The following is a 21,505-nucleotide window of genomic DNA, read 5'->3' on the forward strand; positions in this document are numbered from 1 at the left end:
GTCTTTCCAGCCTGCAGGAAATTATCAAAAGGGTAGAATTAATCTTATTCATTCTCACAACCCTTTCATATAATCAAAACTAAAATCTGACAAGGAATCTTTTGACTTGACAAAATTTTCAAAAATGCACTTTAAGAGTTGACACCTGCCCTATATTGCAGGAATACTAATCTGTTTCTCTAGAAATAATATAAATCTCTTTTGATCTTTAGATTTACTATTATGCTATATTTTTCACATAACCTATTTATCCCATTTTTCTGGTGAAAAGATATCCAGAACAATTTATGTATGATCAGTAAAAACAAGACAATTCTTGTGCATACTTTAAAGCACACAGAAAAAAAGAAAAATGGAATGAGGATGGAAGAAGGAACTTGATTTGTTTCTACTCCAGCTAGTCACAATAAGAGCTATTGTTATTTTGAAGAGTTAAAGAAAAAAATAAAGTAGAAAAACATCCAGGGTCCTGATCTCTCAACATAGCTGGTAAATTCTCTGTGGTTTATCCCCCCCCCCGCTTTTTTTTTTTTGCTATAGCAAATTGGTATTGGCTAATTGTATATATAGTGGAGTTTACAAGCAGAAGTCAATGTCTATAATGTATTTTCTCACAACAATAACTTGTGGGTGAATTCACACATGACAATAAGCAGAAACAGATCACATCACTTTTGTACCATGCCACTGTCTGCAGAATCTACCTTAAAAGCTCTGTTTTTTCTGATTCTAACATTTTCCATATATTGCTTAAATTACCCTTTCATATCGAAAGAAATGTGCTTTACAGAACTGAAAGCCAGTGGCATAGAATTGGTGAAGTAGAATTGCAGATAATCAAGTCCACTTTTAGTCTTGAAAGACCTGGTGCATTGGCTAATCTGTTTCTTCCAACCCCAAAATATCGTATTAGATCCATGTGGGAGGATCTAACTAACTAGGAAAACCCTAACCCACAGTGAAACTGAAGAAGGCAGTGTTTTGTGTACCACCTTAAGAAGGAAGGAAGGATATAAACCTAACTAATAGATAAATACTCCAGGATAAATACTGCAAAGCCAAAAATCCATATATGAATAGAAATCTTTCACTTCCTGTGAATGATAATAGGAAAAACAAAGTATGCAAATAATAACTTTGCTCATTCATAGTCACCTATTGCAGTTTGTGCAAAGACACATTAAAAATAATAATGGGTGCCACTTTGCAGGAAGAATTCTACTCATTAAAGATGAATACACATTCCTATATAACATTCTATTTCTTTCACATTTCTAGTACAGTGCAGCTATTTCTAATTCACAAAACTAGGTGTTTATATTCTTATGCATCTGGTCCTTGTAATGAACGGCTATCATCTGTTTTTTTCTGATAATAGCAGTGAAAGTAACCACTATAGGTTCCCTTTTCTCTTGGATTAGAGTGCTGACTATAAATGATATGTTTATAGATCCATGTATAATGATTTTCATAATTTTTTGGCATCACTGTGCTTCATATGTTCCATAATTAGCTATGAATTCTGCAGGAACATGTTCTAAGAGTTTGGCATCATGGAAACAATGAAATTTCAAGTATTTCTGCCTTCATTAATTTCTTTGTTAAGTAAAATAGGAACCAGAATGTTGTCCTTTTACATGAGATTAACTCTGTAGCCTTCTGAATATTATCAGTGATTAATGAAGCACTCAAGTATGTGGATATTATGGTCATTTAAACTGAGAGGAAAACAAAGTGACCAAGATGAACATTCTGGATGATGATGATGATGATGATGATGATGATGTCAAAAATAGTAGTGACTGGCAGCAGGCATGCCCTGGCATTGAGCCTAGAATAGGGATTAGTTTGTGTTACCTGAAAATGTTGCAAATCCTTCCTTCAGCAGTCACCTCAAGGGGGTGAAATAAAGAAGACTCTCATTTCCCTCCGAGAATGAATATGGTGGGAAAAAGAAATGATTTGGAGTTTGTACTGGAAGAGAAAAGGATATTTGATCTTAATTACCTCCCTCTACTGCAGTGTTTATCAAAGCTGGCAACTTTAATACATGTGGACTTCAAATCCCAGTTCTAAGTAGTTTCTGTATCTCTTTTTTTATGCCACCTTTGTTTCATTCTGTTGGAGGTTTAATCTGTTTTCTATTACTTTTTCATACAGGCCATATACATTATTTTCCTGTACTTGCTCTACTTTCTTCTTTCCTTTCCTTCTATGTTCATTTTTCCCAAAATACCCTTTTGACAAAAAGTGACTCATTCAGACTCATCATCCTTGTATCTGCTGCCAGTTCTCTAAGTCTTTCATCATAAACATTCAAATTAAGTTTTCCATTCAAATAAATGTTTGTTCCTATTCCATGTACACATATGAATAAACGTACAAGTAGTTCTCAATTAATGACCATTTGTTCAATCACCATTGAAATTATAATGGTGCTAAACAAATAGTATCAAACATTAAGGCTGCTGCAACGCACACATACACACACACCAGCAGTCCACCCACACATACAATTATAGGAGCGTTTTAAGACTGTCACCCACCTATCTCCCCCCATATTTCCCTGTTTGGATTTTTCGGAGATAGCAGTAGTGTTGAAGTAGAGGCCCAGTCTTAGCTGGCTGCCACTGCCTCTCAGCCTCTTATTCAGTCCAGTGCCATTATGCTTCTATCAAAGTATGCTACCTCACGCTCCAAGTCATGACCAGCCATGCCAGCACCTCAGCAAACAGCCCCAGCAATTTGCTGTTTGGCTGCTCTTTGCAGGCCCAGCTGCATCCAGATAATCTTCAGCTTCTTGACTGGTCTGGTCCTATGCAGGGCAGCTGCTGGTTATGCGGAGCCTTTTTTCCAAAGCTACTTACACCATTCTCCAAATAATACATTTCATTCTCATGATACTTTGGAAGGCCTTACAACCAGTGGTGAAATCCAGCCAGATCTATCCGGGTAGCACGAACCAGTAGTGCCAGTAGAGGCTCTTCCCACCCACCGGGACGTCATTACTTCCCATTTTTGACCCTCTGCATATGCACAGAAGGCTCTGCGCATGTGCAGAAAAGGCACACACTCTTACATGCTTACAACACATCACTAGTGTATTTTATATCATCTTTTTTTGCACCAGTGCAGTTGGACTGATATAAACTGTAATCTCAAACCCCTGGCTAAGGATATCGATTCTTGGGCCAGCTAGGGCCTCCATTTGCATGCCGGCCAGAGCTTCTCTTTGTGCCCTAACTAAGATCTTGTTTCATGAAAAAAGACCTGGTTATACTGACATGAAAGGACCCTTCTAACCGGGGGTTCCTTCTTTCTGCCAGCAGCTAAGACCACCTTTCATGCACCAGCAAAAGAATCTTGGTACATGAAGGAAGAACCCAACTATGCCAGTGTGAAAGAAAGACCCTTCTACTTGGGACTGTCTTTTATCCATTAGCAAAAGAATCCCAATGGGGCCAGGTGGCAACTGCTGGTAGATGAGCAGCCAGAAGGGGAGTGGTGGGAAGAGATACACAGGCAGGGGAAGTTCAAGAGGAGGCAGTCCCTTGTTGTGGTCCGCCAGCAGTCTGCGGAACTGGCAACAGAGTCGGACAGCGATGAGGCTGAGGTGAGGCCAGAGCCATCAGGGAGTGAGGTGCAGACTCCAGAGCCTTCAGAGACTGATAGTAGTGAGGCAGAGGAACAGGAGGAGCCTGTTCCTAATGCATGCATGAGAATAGCTACTAGAAGGCAAGAGCAGCTCAAGCAGAGAGGACAACCTGGGAATAGGGCCAAGAGATGATTGGCTTAAAACAGACCAGTAACGGCTTTTGGGCTTTGCCGGAAAACAATGTTAACATAACATAACATAATAACAGAGTTGGAAGGGACCTTGGAGGTCTTCTAGTCCAACCCCCTGTCCAGGCAGGAAACCCTATACCATTTCAGACAAACAGCTATCCAACATTTTCTTTAAAATTTCCAGTGTTGGAGCATTCACAACTTCTGCAGGCAAGTTGTTCCACTTACTGATTGTTCTAACTGCAGGAAATTTCTCCTTAGTTCTAAGTTGCTTCTCTCCTTGATTAGTTTCCACCCATTTCTTCTTGTTCTGCCTTCAGGTGCTTTGGAGAATAGCTTGACTCCCTCTTCTTTGTAGCAGCCCTTGAGATATTGGAACACTGCTATCATGTCTCCCCAGTCCTTCTTTTCATTAAACTAGACATACTCAGTTCCTGCAACCGTTCTTCATGTTTTAGTCTCCAGTCCCCTAATCATCTTTGTTGCTCTTCTCTGCACTCTTTCTAGAGTCTCAATATCTTTTTTACATTGTGGTGACCAAAACTGAATGCAGTATTCCAAGTGTGGCCTTACCAAGGCATTATAAAGTGGTATTAACACTTCACGTGATCTTGATTCTATCCCTCTGTTTATGCAGCCCAGAACTGTGTTGGCTTTTTTGGCAGCTGCTGCACACTGCTGACTCATATCTAAGTGGTTGTCCACTAGGACTCCAAGATCCCTCTCACAGTTACTACTATTGAGCAAGGTACCACATATACGGTACCTGTGCATTTTGGGGTTTTTTGCCTATATGTAGAACCTTACTTTTTTCACTGTTGAATTTCATTTTGTTAGATAGCGCCCAATGTTCAAGTCTGTCAAGATCCTTCTGTATCTTGAGCCTATCTTCTGGAGTGTTGGCTATTCCTGCCAGCTTGGTGTCATCTGCAAATTTGATGAGTTCCCCATCTATCCCCTTGTCCAAGTCATTGATGAAGATGTTGAAGAATACTGGGCCTAAAACAGAGCCTTGGGGTACTCCATTGCATACTTCCCTCCATGTTGAGGACTACACATTGAGTGCGGTTGGTCAGCCAGTTACGAATCCATCAAGTGGTGGTGCTGTCTAACCCACATTTTTCTACTTTATCTAGTAGTAGGTTATGGTCTACTTTATCAAATGCTTTACTGAAGTCCAAGTAAATTATATCGACAGCATTCTTCTGATCCACTAATTTTGTCATTTTGCCAAAGAATGCAATGAGATTAGTCTGGCATGATCTGTTTTTGACAAACCCATGTTGGCTTTTGGTTATTACTTTGTTTGCTTCTAGGTGTTCAATGATTTGTTGCTTGATTATCTTTTCCAGAATCTTCCCTGGCTTATAGGTCTGTAGTTTCCTGGATCTGGTTTTTTTCCTTTTTGGAAGCTACATTGGTAGCTTCGTCTTTTGCTTCGTCTACGTCTTGCTTTTATTTTTGTGACTTCTGAACGTTTGTCAAGAAAGGCCTTTGGCAGTTTGCCTAATTGGACCAAGGTTTGCGATAGAACTGAGGAATTTGTATTGGGAGGAATTTATTTTAATTTGAGTTGAACGACACTGGGAATGAAGTAATTCTCAGCTGTTTGAATAAAGTTTGCTTGTTTTTTTCATGGACTGAGTTTCCTGCTACCTACTTGGGCCTTGGTCACAACATCCCTTACCTTACCAAGGGTCGGGGCTGGGAGGGATCAAGCTGGGAATGGTTTGGATTGGGATAGATACTCCCCTAATGACCAGTAGGATTTGATTTACAATGACAACAATGATAGTTGGTATTCCCATTGCTATGAGATGTAACCAGGTGATATCACACTTTATGGCCCCTTTGCTTAGTGATTGAAATTTCAATCCCAGTTAATCAAGGACTATCTGTATATCATATATTCATAGGAAGGTCTTCTATTTTAATAGCCAATAATGACAAATCAAGTAATGTGCACATCTGTAATTGAACCTTTCCTTAAGATAGCAACTAAAATGTATGGTGTATGTAATTGTTTTAGATTAATCACATAGATAAAGAACAGTGCTGGGTCAATAAGCTATCAAAAGTAAAGGGTGTTGAAGGGAACATCTGTAAAAGTAATTGTATATTTGCATTGTATTTTGGGAACAAAGTTGAGAAAATTACCTGGCATGCATGTCCTTAAACTATTCCCAGTTATTGTGTGGGTTTTTTCTTCTCAGTTCAAAAGCAAATATTATATTTCTTCTAAAATAAAAGTGATTGAAGGTGGAAAAAATAATATATTTTTCTTGACTCTTTGACAGGCAACTGGAGAGAAGAGACCTTTGACAGATCTGGGCAAGAAACCCAAAAACCAAAAGAAGAAGAAAAAGAAGGATCCTAATGAACCCCAGAAGCCAGTCTCTGCCTATGCCCTCTTCTTCAGAGACACGCAAGCAGCTATTAAAGGACAAAATCCCAATGCTACCTTTGGGGATGTGTCAAAAATCGTTGCGTCAATGTGGGATAGTTTAGGAGAAGAACAAAAGCAGGTGAATGTTTTTTTCCCAGTTACTGCTTCCCCCCCCCCCAATAATGCCATATTTTATTTTCATTTATCTGATACATTATATGCCCAACTATTTCTTAAGATGGTAGTGATAGTTGTTTTACTAATGTAAGCTATTTTCTGCAGCAGTAAAATTATCAATTACCTTTTCTTCCACATACCTCCATCTTATATTAAAGCTAACATTTTCAGTAAAAGTATTGCCTGAAAAAGCCTTAGGGGTTTTGAGCAGCTTGTAAATTTTACTAAAATCACCCCCATTCCTGAGTGCATTTTTTCACTGAGTATGTCATTACTTGTCTTCTGGATGGTGATGATAGTTATTGTTGCAGGTTTATTTTGTTGTTTTTGTTATCAAAGCTTTCTCCACACATAATTTTGTATAAGTTGGTTTAGGCATTTTCTAGAAGCCTGCTTCAGTTTCAAAACCAGACTATGCATTACACTGTAGCAAAAACACAGCTCTTTTCCCAATACAATAATGTATACCATGTAGTATTATATGGAGCAGAAATTTATGAATCTCATAGTTGCTATTGTTAAACAGTGTATTAAAAATTAATTATATGTTATTTTTGATACACGTTCACAAATTGAAATGATGCCACTGAGCACCCTTAAAGTTATATCTTTTAAATGTGGACTTTGGAAATTGCTATTTTGAAATTGATCTCTCAAGTAGAAGTTATTAAAAAAATGTACATAATATTAGATTAGAAAAATGTTTCTTGCGAAGATTGGGAGACTGTGAATGCAGGAACAACTTGATGGAAAGATGTGTATCCTGCACTTTTCAATAATCCTTGTTGCATAGTTAAGATGTTTTACAGTGCCACAGAATCGCAGCTGAAAGAGGGGCTGGACTTTCAGGACCATGCAATCAAGTCCAATTCCCTGCTCAATGCTGGGGTTCAGATTGTAGCATCCCCAACAAATGTCTGTCAAGTGTGGCTTGAAGGCTTGAACATATACTGTGAAGATATATACCGGTCTTCTCCCTTTGTAATGGATTCTACAATCAAAGTTGACTTGTCATTAGGAAGTTTTCTTAAGTTGTAGCTGGAATCTGCCTCCTTGCAGCTTGACCCTTAGTCCACATCCTGCAATCTGGGATGATAGATAATAGTTTCCCCTCTCCAGGGATTTGAAGAATCTATAAAATGCTAATTGGTTTTAGTTTCTATTGCTTCATTAAATTGCAGAGGTAATTTTCACTGCAAGAGTTTTGCCATCTAGTAGTGGAATTAAGGTTTTAAGAAACCTTGAAAACTTACATTTTTTTAAAAAAAGTATTACCCAGTATTACTCACTCACCTAGAAACAGGAAGTAGCATCTCTAGGCATTTTATTGGCAATAAATGTGGAAATTATGTTTCCACATTTTGTTTATTTCAGTTTAGATGCTAACCCAAGTTTAAACCAAATCTGGGCAGCTCACAATATAATATGCAATATAAACGCTATACAAAATAAAACAAGATAGGGATCTGATTGTTTGATGCAAAAACCCATCCAACAGGGGACTCTATTCACCCTAGCCAAGGCCTGGGATAACTTGCAAGCTTGATAGAATGTAAACAAGGTGGGAGCCATATGGATGTTCACCTAGGACACCAGAATGTTCCTTTCCTTTCTTCTTGTAATCTGTTTTAAAGCATCCCTTTAAGCCTCTAAAGATTTTTAAGATTATGGAAAGGATTGGAGAGAGTTCTGCTGGAAGAAGCGGCTCCATCAGTGGAAAGTATTCTGTATCCTTAAGAGCTGTCTCATCTTTTCTGTGGGTTGCAATGCACTGCTTGGTGATTTTTTTTAAAAAAAAAGACACAAACATTTCCTGAGAGCCAAGATCCTCCCACTGGAAGGGTTCCAAGAAACTGCATTTAGGGAAAAGAGAAGCAGGTGGAGAAAGCATTTAAAATTAAAATTGTGCTTTAAAATGACTCTGTATTTCATGTAGCCTTGTGTTGAATGACAAATACCATATCTTCAATTTTAATGAGCTCCCTCTGTCTTTTTTTTTTAATTCTAATGTGATTTTCAAATGTTCTTCACTTTTGTGACTGATTGACAAACAGTACTGATGATTCGCTATCATTCTTGGCCATGCATAGGTATTTTTATAGAATTACTTTTTGCTGCTAACTTGTCTCTATTGCCTGTCCTATTCACCCCACATTCTGATCTAACAGTAGAAACTTGATAGTTTTACAATTGCAAGAGATATATAGGAGCTCCTTTGCTACCAGGTTTTTTTTTTACCCTTAATGTTTAAGTAATTGTTTCCCTATAATATAGTTGAGTGAGTTACTTTCTATTTGGGCCAGAAAGAGGTTTCTGCTCAAACTGCCATTTGTCCTGATTCAGCAAAGATAAAATGAAATATATTTTCAATTCTGTTATCAGTGGAAAGTCTAAATTATACAAGAGAGCTGCTTCCATTGTACTTTTCAAAACACTTCATAGTAAGGTAGGAGACCTCAGGGACACATGTAGCATCAAAATAAGGGAGATTTATTAATATATTATTTACATAAAAATTTAAAATATAACATTTAAATTTCACTGAAAACATAGCAATTAATTTTGTCTTTGATAACTTCCCCATTAATTCTTATTTTTTTTCTACAGTTCCCAGGATATCCATATTGATTCTGTTATTTAACCTGCCCCAGCTTCAGTTTTAGAGTCAGTGCACCTTAAGTTGAATTAATACTTATTGTCTTCCAAACTGACCAAAATCTGACAAGCATGAGAAACAAATTCTTATTTATATGAGCATGTGCTGACCATTTATTTCTCAGAGAGTTAGTTTGAAAAGGAATGATAAAAGATAGATTGACAGACAATGTATATTCTGTCCAACTCCCAATGAGTGGACACTGGGTGGCTTACAATTTAAAAAAAAACTCTTCCAAAGGCAAAAGTAATAATAAGTGCTCCCCAAAGCAACATAGAACCAAAAAATCGATCCATGGTGGATCAGCCTTCACTCTGCCCCAAAATTAAGGAGAATAACCAAGATTACACTAGATTTCTTGCAGTCTTCAGTTCTATATTCATCTGAAGTTCCAATTTGGGTATCACTGCTGAATTAATGAATAGGTAACCTGAAAGAGAGAGAGAAAATTATTGTCATCATCATTATCATCATCATTATTATCCTATAGCAAATCTCAGAAAGTGAGCCTTCATGTTTTTAGGGAATATACCTCAATTATTTTTGAAACAGCAAGAAACTATTGGATTTTTTCCCTCTGAAATTACTCTTTCATGATTGTAAATTTCTAAAGCTTTTGTTTCACCTTATCATACTGGAAATAATAAAAGCCCTTGCCAGATAAGTTGGTAGAGTTTGATTTGATTTAGGCCTAATTCAAACGATCACGTTCATTGTACTGCAATATGGAATAACCATTTCAGTGCAAGTAAGATATATCTTCTTAAGTCAAAAGATACGTACTTTACATACACAAGTTCCCAAATTTCACACAACATCACTGATAGGGGTGGGTGAAACAGCCAGAGGGTTGATCCTTAGATCCTTTGATCTCACTCCAGAGGAATTCTAGATAACTCTTATTTATTCTATCCTGAAGAAATACCTTGATAGAGGGCATGACTTTTATTCAGCACTTTTCTGGTCTGATCAGCATTCAGACATATGTTTCTCAGTTGCCTATTCTATGTCTCAATGTGTACTTTTCACACTATATATTTTTACCTGTCTAATTTTTTTTGACTGTTAGTAGTTTTAGTTGATCTAAATCTGATATTTGTATTCACATCTTAATTCATGCCATAAAATATACTGTGTGATCTTGTACTATTTCAGTTTAACCATTAGATTTCTATGAGAATAAAAGATGATAAGTATATATTTCCAAAGGAACATATTGTTCCTGCTGAACGAAAGCTGTGTGTCAGAATAGAGATTTTTCTTCGTGGAAACACAGTGCTTTATCTAGGAATCTGGTGACTTGGTTTTTCTTATTCTTCAAGTCTCCCTTTGCTTTAAGCAGGTTTAGTGAAAAATCAGTTTAAGAAATGATTGGTGGTGGGTATTAATGTCTGAGGTTGGCTTAAAATTATAAACACATTTATATTTTTAGAAAAATGTTTTAGAAAAATGTTTTAAAATGATCACACTGAAGATTAGTTTTTTGAGCCAACTGGGAACATTTGTAGTTTGGTTTGCTGGCTGGAAGCTTTTGTATGAATCCTGCTAAGTTCCTTTGATGTTCTCCCTGCATTCATATCCTTATGAATGCAGGGAGAATAATCCTTATGATTTATATTGATATATTGACCATCAATTGTGTTGTAAATGTTGTACCTTGATGAACGTATCTTTTCTTTTATGTACACTGAGAGCATATGCACCAAGACAAATTCCTTGTGTGTCCAATCACACTTGGCCAATAAAAATTCTATTCTATTCTATTCTATATTCAAAAGACTATCACATAAAGATTTAGAGATGGACAAGCAATAAGGAACACAGGGCTTGGTGCCGCAGTATTTGTGAAATCAACAGACAGTATAAATAAGATCAGCTGATAATTATTACTGTTTTCATCAATAGATTTTTTTGGCACAACAAAAATAACCTTCCCCAATTTCACCCTGTAATGAACCATTGTTTACATAAGGCAGCACAGTATGGTGATCAAGGAAGATCTCTTCCTCCCTGAAGCAGCAGTAGTAAAAGAACTATCCAAACAATGAGATCAAAATGGCAGCTCTCAAAGCTGGGTGACAGATTAATATTAATTTGATGGATATTAAACTTGGCATTGATACTAACTGAAATGAGCTACCATGTATCCGGCAGACTTCTTGTTTATCACACAGAGGGTTAAGACACTGTTTGTGTACACTTGAAGTATCAAAGCTGGGGATATTTATCTGCTGTGGAACAGGTGCTGCTACTCCTACAAAGCAAATTTACTTTCTTTCCATTGATGAAGTAAACAAAGTAAAGATTACATATTACATATTTTTCATTGCAGTTTTATTGTTTGATATATTTCTCCCTTACTAAAAAGCAAACAGAAAGAGGAAGGAATTATGTTACTTATGCAAGGAAAAAAATAATGCAGAGCTATGTTTAAAGCAGTTGTTAGTATTGCTGCCATTTATTTGAATTTTTGCAAAAAAAAAATCAAAAGAATCTAATATTTTTGTTTGTCAGTTGGGGCTTCTCTCATATTGTTCCATTCTCTTCTTCTCATCCCTGGCTTTTTACAATGAATCTTCATTTTCTCGCTGACACACTTATATCTAAATTTCTCATTTCCTGCCTTTTTTATTTATATCTGTTGCTTGGTGATTTGATCATGCTGTGGAATACAGGATTAGCAATCTCTCCGTCCTTGGGTTTTCATCAAGGACACCTGTTCTGCAAGTTGCACAATTTCTTCCCTGCCTTAACCCTTTCAAGTATAGCTTCTGTACAGAATATGCACAATTTCCTTCCTTGCCTTAACTCCTTCAATCATCAACCTTGTGCAGAAATGTGTGTAGATGCTTATATGTGTGGGCATATAAGGGAAGCTCAAGACTTTAACGTTTTTTACCACTGTACTTTGGCAGCTGACATAGGCTTTTCTAAGAGGCTTAGAGAAGAATCTAAAGAATATGTGTGTGCATGTGTGTGTAATATACACATATAAACACACATTCTTTTGACCTTACAAAAAATGTAGCAGCTGTTCCTGCGTAGATAGTTCTTATCTCACTAAAACATAACATGTTAATGATTGTTATCAGCCAAAGAAGTATCTCTAATAATCTACCTTCATCTCTTTCAACTTTCAAAACTCATAAAATGCATTGCCACCATAAAAATAGATTGGCCCCTCAATTCTCAACATAGCAGATTTTAACTCTAGATTGAAGTAATGCAAATAAAATTCTGCCCTGCTATGGGAAGAGAGTTGGATTTTTTTAATGCTGTGTCTAAACAGAATCAAGAACATTAATTTTTGTTAACGTTAGCTCCATCTAGAGGAATTGGGGTCACAGGGTGATTTTCTAGACCAGCATGGCTCATACCAACAATCTTAGTTCTACTCACAATTACAATGATACATTCCATAGAAATTCTATACTTCATGACGTGTGCATGTAATATGAAGCCTGTAGTATACCAAGTCTAAGCATTTCCTTCATTTCTCTTGTTGTACACATGTTACAGCTTGTTAATTTAGTTTGCTTTTTAGATGTAATTCAAAACTCCACACTTAAGAACTGTCTCCTAATACAACAGTTCAGATCTTCAATGAATACATCATTTGTTTGCTTTAGATCCCAGTATTCAACCTCTCCCATTAAAAATGGTATAAGCACTGCTAAAAGAGACGTTAGTCCGAAACCTAGGAGAAATATCAGTCACTGCAAGCAGAATTGGAATGTACAATTAACTGGTCCAACTGTCTTAAGACTAGTTTGCATGTCCATCTTTTTCCCAGACTGGCATATTGATCTTATCCAAGTTCTATTTAATTTTCTCTTCTGGGTGTTTTCTTTCTTCCACAGCAAGGTATGACAGGAGTAACTAGTGTTCATTTGAATGCCAGTGATACCTTCTGTGGCACTGTGGACCTCAATAAAATAACTCCCATCATCCTCTGCTAGAACAGTAAAATATCCAAGACAATTAAGTTTAGACACCTCCTTACTCCACAGAGGAGGGGGGAGCGGTGGCTCACATGGTAAGACGCTGGGCTTGCGCACTGCTAAGGTTGTTGGTTCAATTCCTGTGAGCGAACAAACCATGGAAGGGATAAGAAAGGAGCCTCCCCCATCTGCCCACCAGCAGTCAGGCATCCCACGGGTAAAACAGATAACACCGCCCAAAAAATTTTCCTTTCACAGTCAGCCAGTCACTTCGGTAATCCCTGGCTAACAAATGCCATACACTAAAAAAAAAAAAAAAAATCCCCCTCCACAGAGTCTAGACTAGAGGTCTTCAAACTTGGTAGCTTTAAGACTTGTGAATTTCAACTCTCAGAATTCTCCCAGAATTCTTCAACTCCCAGACATCTGGGAGTTGAAGTCCATAAGTCATAAAGCTGCCAAGTTTGAAGACCTCTGGTCTAGACTGCACAAAAAACCCCAACAGAATAACAATATAACATAATACGTATAAAAGAATAAATAGAATACTATAACTATAAAAGAATGAACAAGAACTGATGGCAGATCTGGCTAACCATACAGCACGTGCGCGCACACACACATACACACACACACACACACACACACATACAGGGGCACTATCCACTCTAACCCAAGGCCTGGTCTGCCCAGAATTCCAAAAGGCCACATGGATATCAGGTGGAATCTCATTCCAAATCCTAACTGATGTTCAATGAATTTAGGTGTGGAAATAAAACCGCTAGTTTGAGATATCATCTTTATCTGGCATAGTCAACGGAAGTTATTGGGCATTATTGCAATTACAGTCTGATGTTACCACAGGGCACCAGCTTGGGAAGGGCTATTGTAAGTAAGATGAAACATGCATTTTCCTTTTCAGTATCTGGTATAAAAAATGATTGAAGACAAGTAGCCAATAGGAATACTTGCATATGTATTGGTTTTCAAGGAAGCTTAGTTTTTTTCATCAGTGTACTGATTGAAAAACATTTCCGCAAACTATGCAACATCTGTCCATTCATTTTTCAGAATAATTTTTGCAAGGTTATAGAAATGTGCAGCACTCTGAATTTCTTCTGAGGCTATATTTTTAAATCATATATATGGTACTCATATCTCTAAGTATAGCAATCAGTATTTAAATTATGTTTATATTAATTTGTTTTTATATTTGCAAGCTTTAGATTTATTATTACTAACTCAGAGTGATTCCAAAATACTTTAAACCAAAGCATTTACAATATCATTTAATTATTTATTAAATATTATTTGAAGAGGCTTTTCCTGAAAAAGATATGGCAATAGCAACTTTGAGATCGAGATACAAGCCTCCTTTTTCACTTCAAAGAAATTAAGGCTCTGAACATTCAAGTTCCATTCCAATTACAGAAAAAAAATGTTAATAGAAGAACTGTGTCGACTTTTTTGCTTTAATTCTTACCACTTTTCTATCCAATGGCACATCAGGTGCTTTGCCATGGAGAAGTCAAGTTGGTAAGTATTTGGCAGAAGTAGCAGTTGCCCCCAAATTCTTATGAGAAGTATCAGATTAGGTCCTTTATAATGGACCAAGGTAGCTGTGCATATTAATAGGAAGCTAGTAGAAGTATTTATGGCACTATATTGTAGATAGGAAGCTGATTATATGTCATGTTTTATTCAAACGATAGCAATACAGCAGGTGAATTATCATATCCAAAATCTAGGAAATTTGTTATTCTTTAGTTACATTTAACATTTACTAGTAAAGAACGTGTAGCATTTACTTAACACAGAGTGGTTCTGTGTGCATCAGCAGGATTTGGAATAACACTCTTATTTATTGTTTTTGAAAACTGAGCATTTCATTATGGCACAATTGCCAGTTTCTTTGCTAAACCACAAAAGCATTAGGACTGAAACTCTGGCTTATGCTTCTATCAGCTGCAATTCCCTCCCCCATAATCAGTCACATGTTTGTCCTCCTTCTCAACACCCACCCAGTCCCTTAATGATTAATGAATCCTCCCCCCACCCCAATGAATAAGAAAAATAAACCCATGGGCATGGTGGATTATCTGGAAAACATGTAGAATATTTTTTAAATCTTTAGCTCTGATAAACGGCTGAAGTTAATGCTCTGTGGAAAAAGAAAGAGGGCCAATTCTGCCAGTATTTAAATGGATCTCACAGCAAAGCCCCTTTTACACAAATGGCTTTTAAGAAACCCTGCTAGGAATTGCTGTCCACATTTCACCTCAGATTTTCAAAGTGTCAAGTAGGCTTTAGTTACACATTTTCTCTTTTTAGTGAAAAAGGCCAAGTGGGTACTACAGCATGTAATAGTTTCTAAACAGGGTCACAGGTAAACCATATTAACATGTAGAAAACTAAATCCATGTGCCAATGAATGGAAGTCTTGTCTCTGTGTCAATTAGTACAATTATTAAACAGACATAGAAGTTGATACTTTGCCTTTCGCTTGATTTTTTTCCCCATCTTGAAATCTTCCTAGCATTTATAGCTCTGATTCATGACAATATTTAGTATTTTTGGAACCATCCTATCAAGAAAAGAGTCAGATAAAGAACAATAACATATTAGTAATTGCTAGAATTAATAATTGATTTTGTTATTCATATAAGAGAATTATTACAGTCCTTTGAAACTTACTCTGAACTTAACAAGAAATATAACTTGAATGTAATCTACATGAATGTAATAAAATGTATGTAAACAGTCTCAGGTGACCTATCACTAAGAAGAAAGTATGGAGAGTTAATTCTTATACCCCTGGAACAGGATATTTATCATAAGACTCTCGATTAGGGATGCACAGTGGGGACAGTTAAACCCCAAATAGGGCAGAGTGAAATCCATCTTCTTCCATCAGGTCCAACCCAAGAACAACATAGAACAAACCCACTAAAGTTTCATTCCTTATCTGCTCATACTATATTGACAGAATCTTGCCAGATTAAACCTATAGTACTCTAAAATAAAGGATATACCTTGGGACATTCTAGGGAGTGGTTGTTCTAATGCTCTTCCTCTGTCTCTGATCCAGCTCTGGACAATGTTGTCTCTTGTCTGCCCCCCTCCACCAGGAATGTGCTCCCTATTTCATTTCAGTCCATCATGTTACCTCTCCCTTGTAGACACATTCCATCACATCTTTATTCTCCAGAAAGAAGGATACAACTCAAAAAACAGCCTCTGCAGCTGCCCTTTTAATCTCCAGCTTTCTTTCATGGACACTCTTTTTCAATCTTTGGAGATCTTCTTCCCACATCCAAAAAAAAATAAATGCTGCCAATATAGAATGACAGAAACAAATTAAAACTAAACGTCTGATGAATTTAAAGCAAAGATAAAATAAAAAATCATCCCTCAAACAAGATTTTATTCCTAAAGCCCTGGAAACAACAGCAATCCCTGACCTTTCCTTGTCTACAACCTTCCCCCAGAAAAAATAAAATAAAAAATAAAATAAATCCATATACACTTTCCATATATAGTTTATAGGTCATATTGCAATTCAAACCTAAAAACCAATTCAAATGCTATTTAATATGCTGAGCAGTAGATAAAATCTATTTTACCTTACATAGCAGTGTATTTGACTTGCAATGGTATTTTTACACAACTAGGCACAAAAACAGGTGCAAAGCCTGTTTGCAACCGGTGGATGAAAGGTATTTAGTAGCCTTAGGAGTAGGATCCATCATGCTGATTCTCATGACCTACCAGTACTGGAGATCAAGCATAAGGATAACCCCACACTGGTGTAAATATTACCAGAGAGTATTACCATTACCACAGAGTGCATGAGGTTACCAGTTTCTCCTAATATATTTTATATGGCAGCCAAAATTAGATGTGCCTGATAGTATATCAACTGCACAAGCTACCAATTAACTACTGATCCAGGCTTAAGAATTTGGTTATAGTTATATAATGTTAAGGAAAAGTAGGGCTGTGTGAATGGTATTTTGGTAGCACTCAGCTCAAACACCATTTTTAATTGTCCCTAGCAGTTAATAGCAACAGCACTTAGAGTTATTTACCACTTCACAGTGCTTTACAGCCCTCTCTCTAAGTGGTTTACAGAGTCAGCATATTGCCCCCAACAATCTGGGTCCTCATTTTATCAACTTCGGAAGGATGGAAAGCTGAGTCAACCTTGAACCAGTGAGAATCGAACTGCCAAACTGCTGGTAGCCGGCAGTCAGCAGAAGTAGCCTGCAGTACTGCATTCTAACCACTGTGTCACTACAGCTCTTTAATATTGGACACCTAATTACAATGATCAGTAAATCAATTGCACGTATTCCTTGTGAAGCCAATACACTGCAGCACAGAGGACAAGCAAGCAGCAGAACTTGGAAAGTTTGATCAACAGGAAAAGATTAAAATAGCTTTTCCTAGCCGTTCCCAAGGCATATGTATGCAGATACTCAGAAATAACTCCATATGTCGCTTTAGGTTTTTGACAATATTACAGATTCCAATGTCACTGACTTTATGCTGTTGCATTACACTATAGCTTCCCATAGAAGAATGTCAAGGATCTCAGCCAACTATTGGTATTTGGAGATAAGCTCATCTTCCAAGAGTGCTCTAGATATTTGTACATTTGATATGAATGCCAGGGACATTTGGAGAGGCCATGATGAATAATTTCTTTTTTCATTCTCACTCAGAAAGTTTTTTTAAAAAAAGCTATGAAAAAGAATGTTTCAGAAGGGGGGGAGACGAGGGGTTCATATTAACTTCAGCACTCATGTAGTAAAGATGTCTCCTAATGTGAAGTCAGCTAACAAGAAATTTTAACTGAAATCATATTCACACTTTTTTTCATCTTTGGGGTATGGGCATGTGGTTTCAATTTCCATAATTCTCAGCACTACTGGGAATTCTAGACTTTTAACACATCTGGAGAGTAAAGACTGAGGAAGGCTGTGTTGTAAAAGGAAGTGTAGGCAAGGTGTAAGGGAAGGGGAAAACATTAACAGTGAGATTGCATGGCTCTTGTTGGTTTCCTCAATGTTTTGCTATAGATTTGTAAATTCATTCTGAATTTAAAACCGTCAGCTATTGTTGAAAAGGTTTTTTCCAATTTCTTACCTTGAAGGCATAAAATGTCTACAAAATTTAGTTTTTCAAAGCTAATTCTTCTGAGTGTAACTAAACTTTTAAGAAAGAAACAGAAGTAGAAATGTATTCACTGAGAAACTTAATCTCTTGGGAGACTTCTTCAAAATTGAGATGAGTTTTTTGAATCTCATATTGGTCTCACTTATTAACCACAAGGCAGTTTTTCCTGTTAAGCTTGGAAACTTCAATTTCAACCACATATAAGCAGTCCTGATCTATTTTTTTTTTATCTCATGTAATTTTAGGCAAATCAAAGTATCCTCAATTGCTGGGATGTCTAATAAAATCAGAGCAACTAGAGACGGTTTTCTTAATTTTTTAAAGTCTGTTTTCTTGAATTCAATTACTTTGGTTAGCCACCAAGTGATAATATTCAGTTTTATTTGTAGTCTTCTTGTTAGTTATGTAATGAAGAGCTTGATTTTATGTGTTTCTACCTTTGGCTTAGGCATCTGCCACTTGTGAAGTTCAGAAATAACAACTGTGTTTTCCATGGAGAACAGTGCCTTCTCTTTCCCCAACTCAAAATAGCAAGCTTTATAGTAGTTGTTGTCTTTGGCCTTTTTTAGTACTTTTCCCCATGGAATTGTAATGTCTCTACAAATAGATATAAGTGAAATTGCAAAGTAGCAGTTTTGGATCTGATCTGAAGACACAAAGCCTTGGCACATTGTTCTTTCCATTTTCCAAAATAGAATTCTCAAAATTATTGAAAAGACTTGCATGTATTGTGAGTATAAAATGTGCTATTGATTTAATACTATAGTACTTTCTGCCCACATACATATAGAGCATCTGCATGCAGCCCCTCAAAAACCATCTCATAAGTGCCCTCAGAATTTGACTTGAGAAATGAAAGCTATCATTAGAAGAGCTTCCTGGGTGAATGAAAGCTAACTTCTGCTACTTTGGAATCTTTTTGTTTGGATATGCTGGAATTAAACATCTTTTTTTACTTCCCCTTTATGTTTTTAGACTAATGAACAACTTGTGGAAATAAAAAATAATATTCTAATCTTTAACTGTCCTGAGGTAGAGGCTGGGATGAATAACACTATATAGGGTTTGTTTTTGTTTTTTTACTGTATATTGATCACCTCCTTTAAAAAAAGAACAACCTGCTCAACTCTATACACTTAAATGAATTTTTATTTATTTCATAAGCAAGTAAATACCATTATGATATTTATGCATATGCAGGCTAAATAAATGCTGAATGCAACCATGCTCTATTTCAGTAATATTTTGTAGTGCACAAGAACAAGATTGCAGATTAACACATTCATAACAATAAGGATATAATACTCTTAATGTATTTCAATGGAAGTGTTTGGGACAAAGCATCTTCAACTGCTTCAATGGAGAGAGTATGCCTTCTGATAAAGTATACTATTGCATCTGTATTGATATTTATCAAAGATGTTTTTCCTGTTGTAGTGAGTTGGTCCAAAATGTGGTTTTCAGAGGCAGGATTGTGGCAAAGATAACTTTCCTTCCATTCGATCCACCATTGTTCCTGTCTTTCTGGCTAGCCCAATTTGGCCAACCATGTGCATCTTTGAAACTAGCATAGTTGGTTTTGTAAGTATATGGATTCCTTAAGCTCACATTATCATAATTACATATACAGTGAGAAATCAAAGCTGTCAGTTCCTTAGCTGCTGTTGGTCTTCATTTGTACTGAGTTTCTTCAAAAGAACTTGGGATATGATAATTTATCAGTGTAGGATATGTGTGAATCCAACAGATAGAAATTTTGTCAATGTGCAGGTTTTCTAAGTATCATCCAAGGCTTTTTCATATGCCACCTAGTGTGCCAATCACTACTGGGACCATAATTGCTGCTTTATGCCATAATCTTTCAACTTCAATTTTCAGATCTTGATACTTTGTGATCTCTCCAGTTCTTTTTCTTCGGGTATTGCCACATCAATTATCCACATTTTTTTTCTTTTCAGCCACAGTTAAATCCTGGTATATGATGCACCAAGACTATTCAGTTTGTATTTTAATATGCCCCTTTTTAATGACTTTTTCATCTGATTTTCCAATGAATCATTTGGCAACATTTTGGTTTATAATCTCTCTGTACAATCTTCTTGCATGAAATGAATATATCATTTACTGTTTCTTCTGTTTTTTGTACAATCTGGATTTGGAATCATTTGATCAATTTTTAATTCTGGCCTTGACTGCATTAGTTTGAATAGCTTGCTTTTGAGCAGCTAAATCAAGCTTTCAGTTTCTTTTTTTAATGTTACAGTTATAAGCCATTGCCATGTTTTATTTTTATCCACTTTCCCTTAATTTTTGGTAGAAATTGGTCATATATTGGGTTTCCTTGCCAGCACTGTTTCCTATATATTCAGGAAATTCCTATTGTTAACTTGCAGTAGTGCTTGTTTTTGACTGTCTTACATAATCAGCTAATCCATGCTTTTCTTCTTCAAATAGTTTGACTGAAAATAAACCTGTTTCTATTTCTATGGGCAAGTATAATATCACTAGGGGAATGTTGTACAAAGTGAATTGTATTTGTTTTGTTTTTTTCGTTTTCTGGTCTAAAATGTCCAGTTCAGCTTGTAATAATTCAAATATTGTATCCTTTCACAAATATGACCCAGGCTTTAATGGTGTTTCCACAGTTCAATTTTATCTAGGAATTTTCTCCCTGATTGGAAGTATTATTTACTAATCACATTTGTTTAAGCTTGATTTTACCCAATTGTAAAATGTCCAAATGCTTATAGGCTTCATCTTGATGGCTTCTCTGGTTTGGTCATTCAGCATTCCCATTCTATCATTGTTTGTGACCAAATTATTGCTACTATAGCATATTTCTCTAGGCCACATTCCATTGCCACATTTGTGCTAAAACTTCTTATAGTATTTGTCAGTGACTGGGTTTTGACTTCTGGTTTTCCATAAAGCTTCAGGTCATCCTTAAAAAGCAAATGTCCAAGTTTGTTAGCCTTTTGATAGCCAATGTTTGTTTTCTTCAAAATCAATGAAAGTGATGTAGCAATGACAATAATAAAATTGATAATGAGTTGCTCTGGAAGATGTCCCTCCTAATGTTGACAAGCCCATATTTTTCATTTCCAACCACCAATTCTGTCTGCCAGTTCATAATTTTTTATATAAATATTCTAAATATTCTAGTTTTTTAATGACACCAGTTGTTTCCAAACGTTTGAAGATCCAACTGAATCAACAAAATATGTAATTTTCACTAATATGCAATCCACTCCTGCAAGCAACTTATTCCTAAATCACAATATCAGGTCTTCAGTCCACTTAGTTGGGGCCATGAATTTATCTTTCCAAGTTGAAGGACTTGGAAGTGGTAAGAATGTGGAAAATCCATTTCCGTTCTCTACA

General features: G+C 36.4%; 1 protein-coding gene across 4 annotated transcripts in view; it reads left to right on the forward strand.

Annotated features, from left to right (window-relative positions):
* The window catches only part of TOX2 (TOX high mobility group box family member 2), a 264,272-nt gene that overhangs the window by 222,178 nt on the left and 20,589 nt on the right, over positions 1-21,505 (forward strand). For all 4 annotated transcript variants that reach the window (XM_058175389.1, XM_058175390.1, XM_058175388.1 and 1 more), the window contains one exon: positions 6,084-6,311. In XM_058175389.1, the coding sequence (XP_058031372.1) occupies positions 6,084-6,311 (228 nt within the window). The remainder of the gene's footprint in view (positions 1-6,083; positions 6,312-21,505) is intronic.

Source organism: Ahaetulla prasina, chromosome 3 (assembly GCF_028640845.1).
Source record: "Ahaetulla prasina isolate Xishuangbanna chromosome 3, ASM2864084v1, whole genome shotgun sequence".
Classification (NCBI taxonomy): domain Eukaryota; kingdom Metazoa; phylum Chordata; class Lepidosauria; order Squamata; family Colubridae; genus Ahaetulla; species Ahaetulla prasina.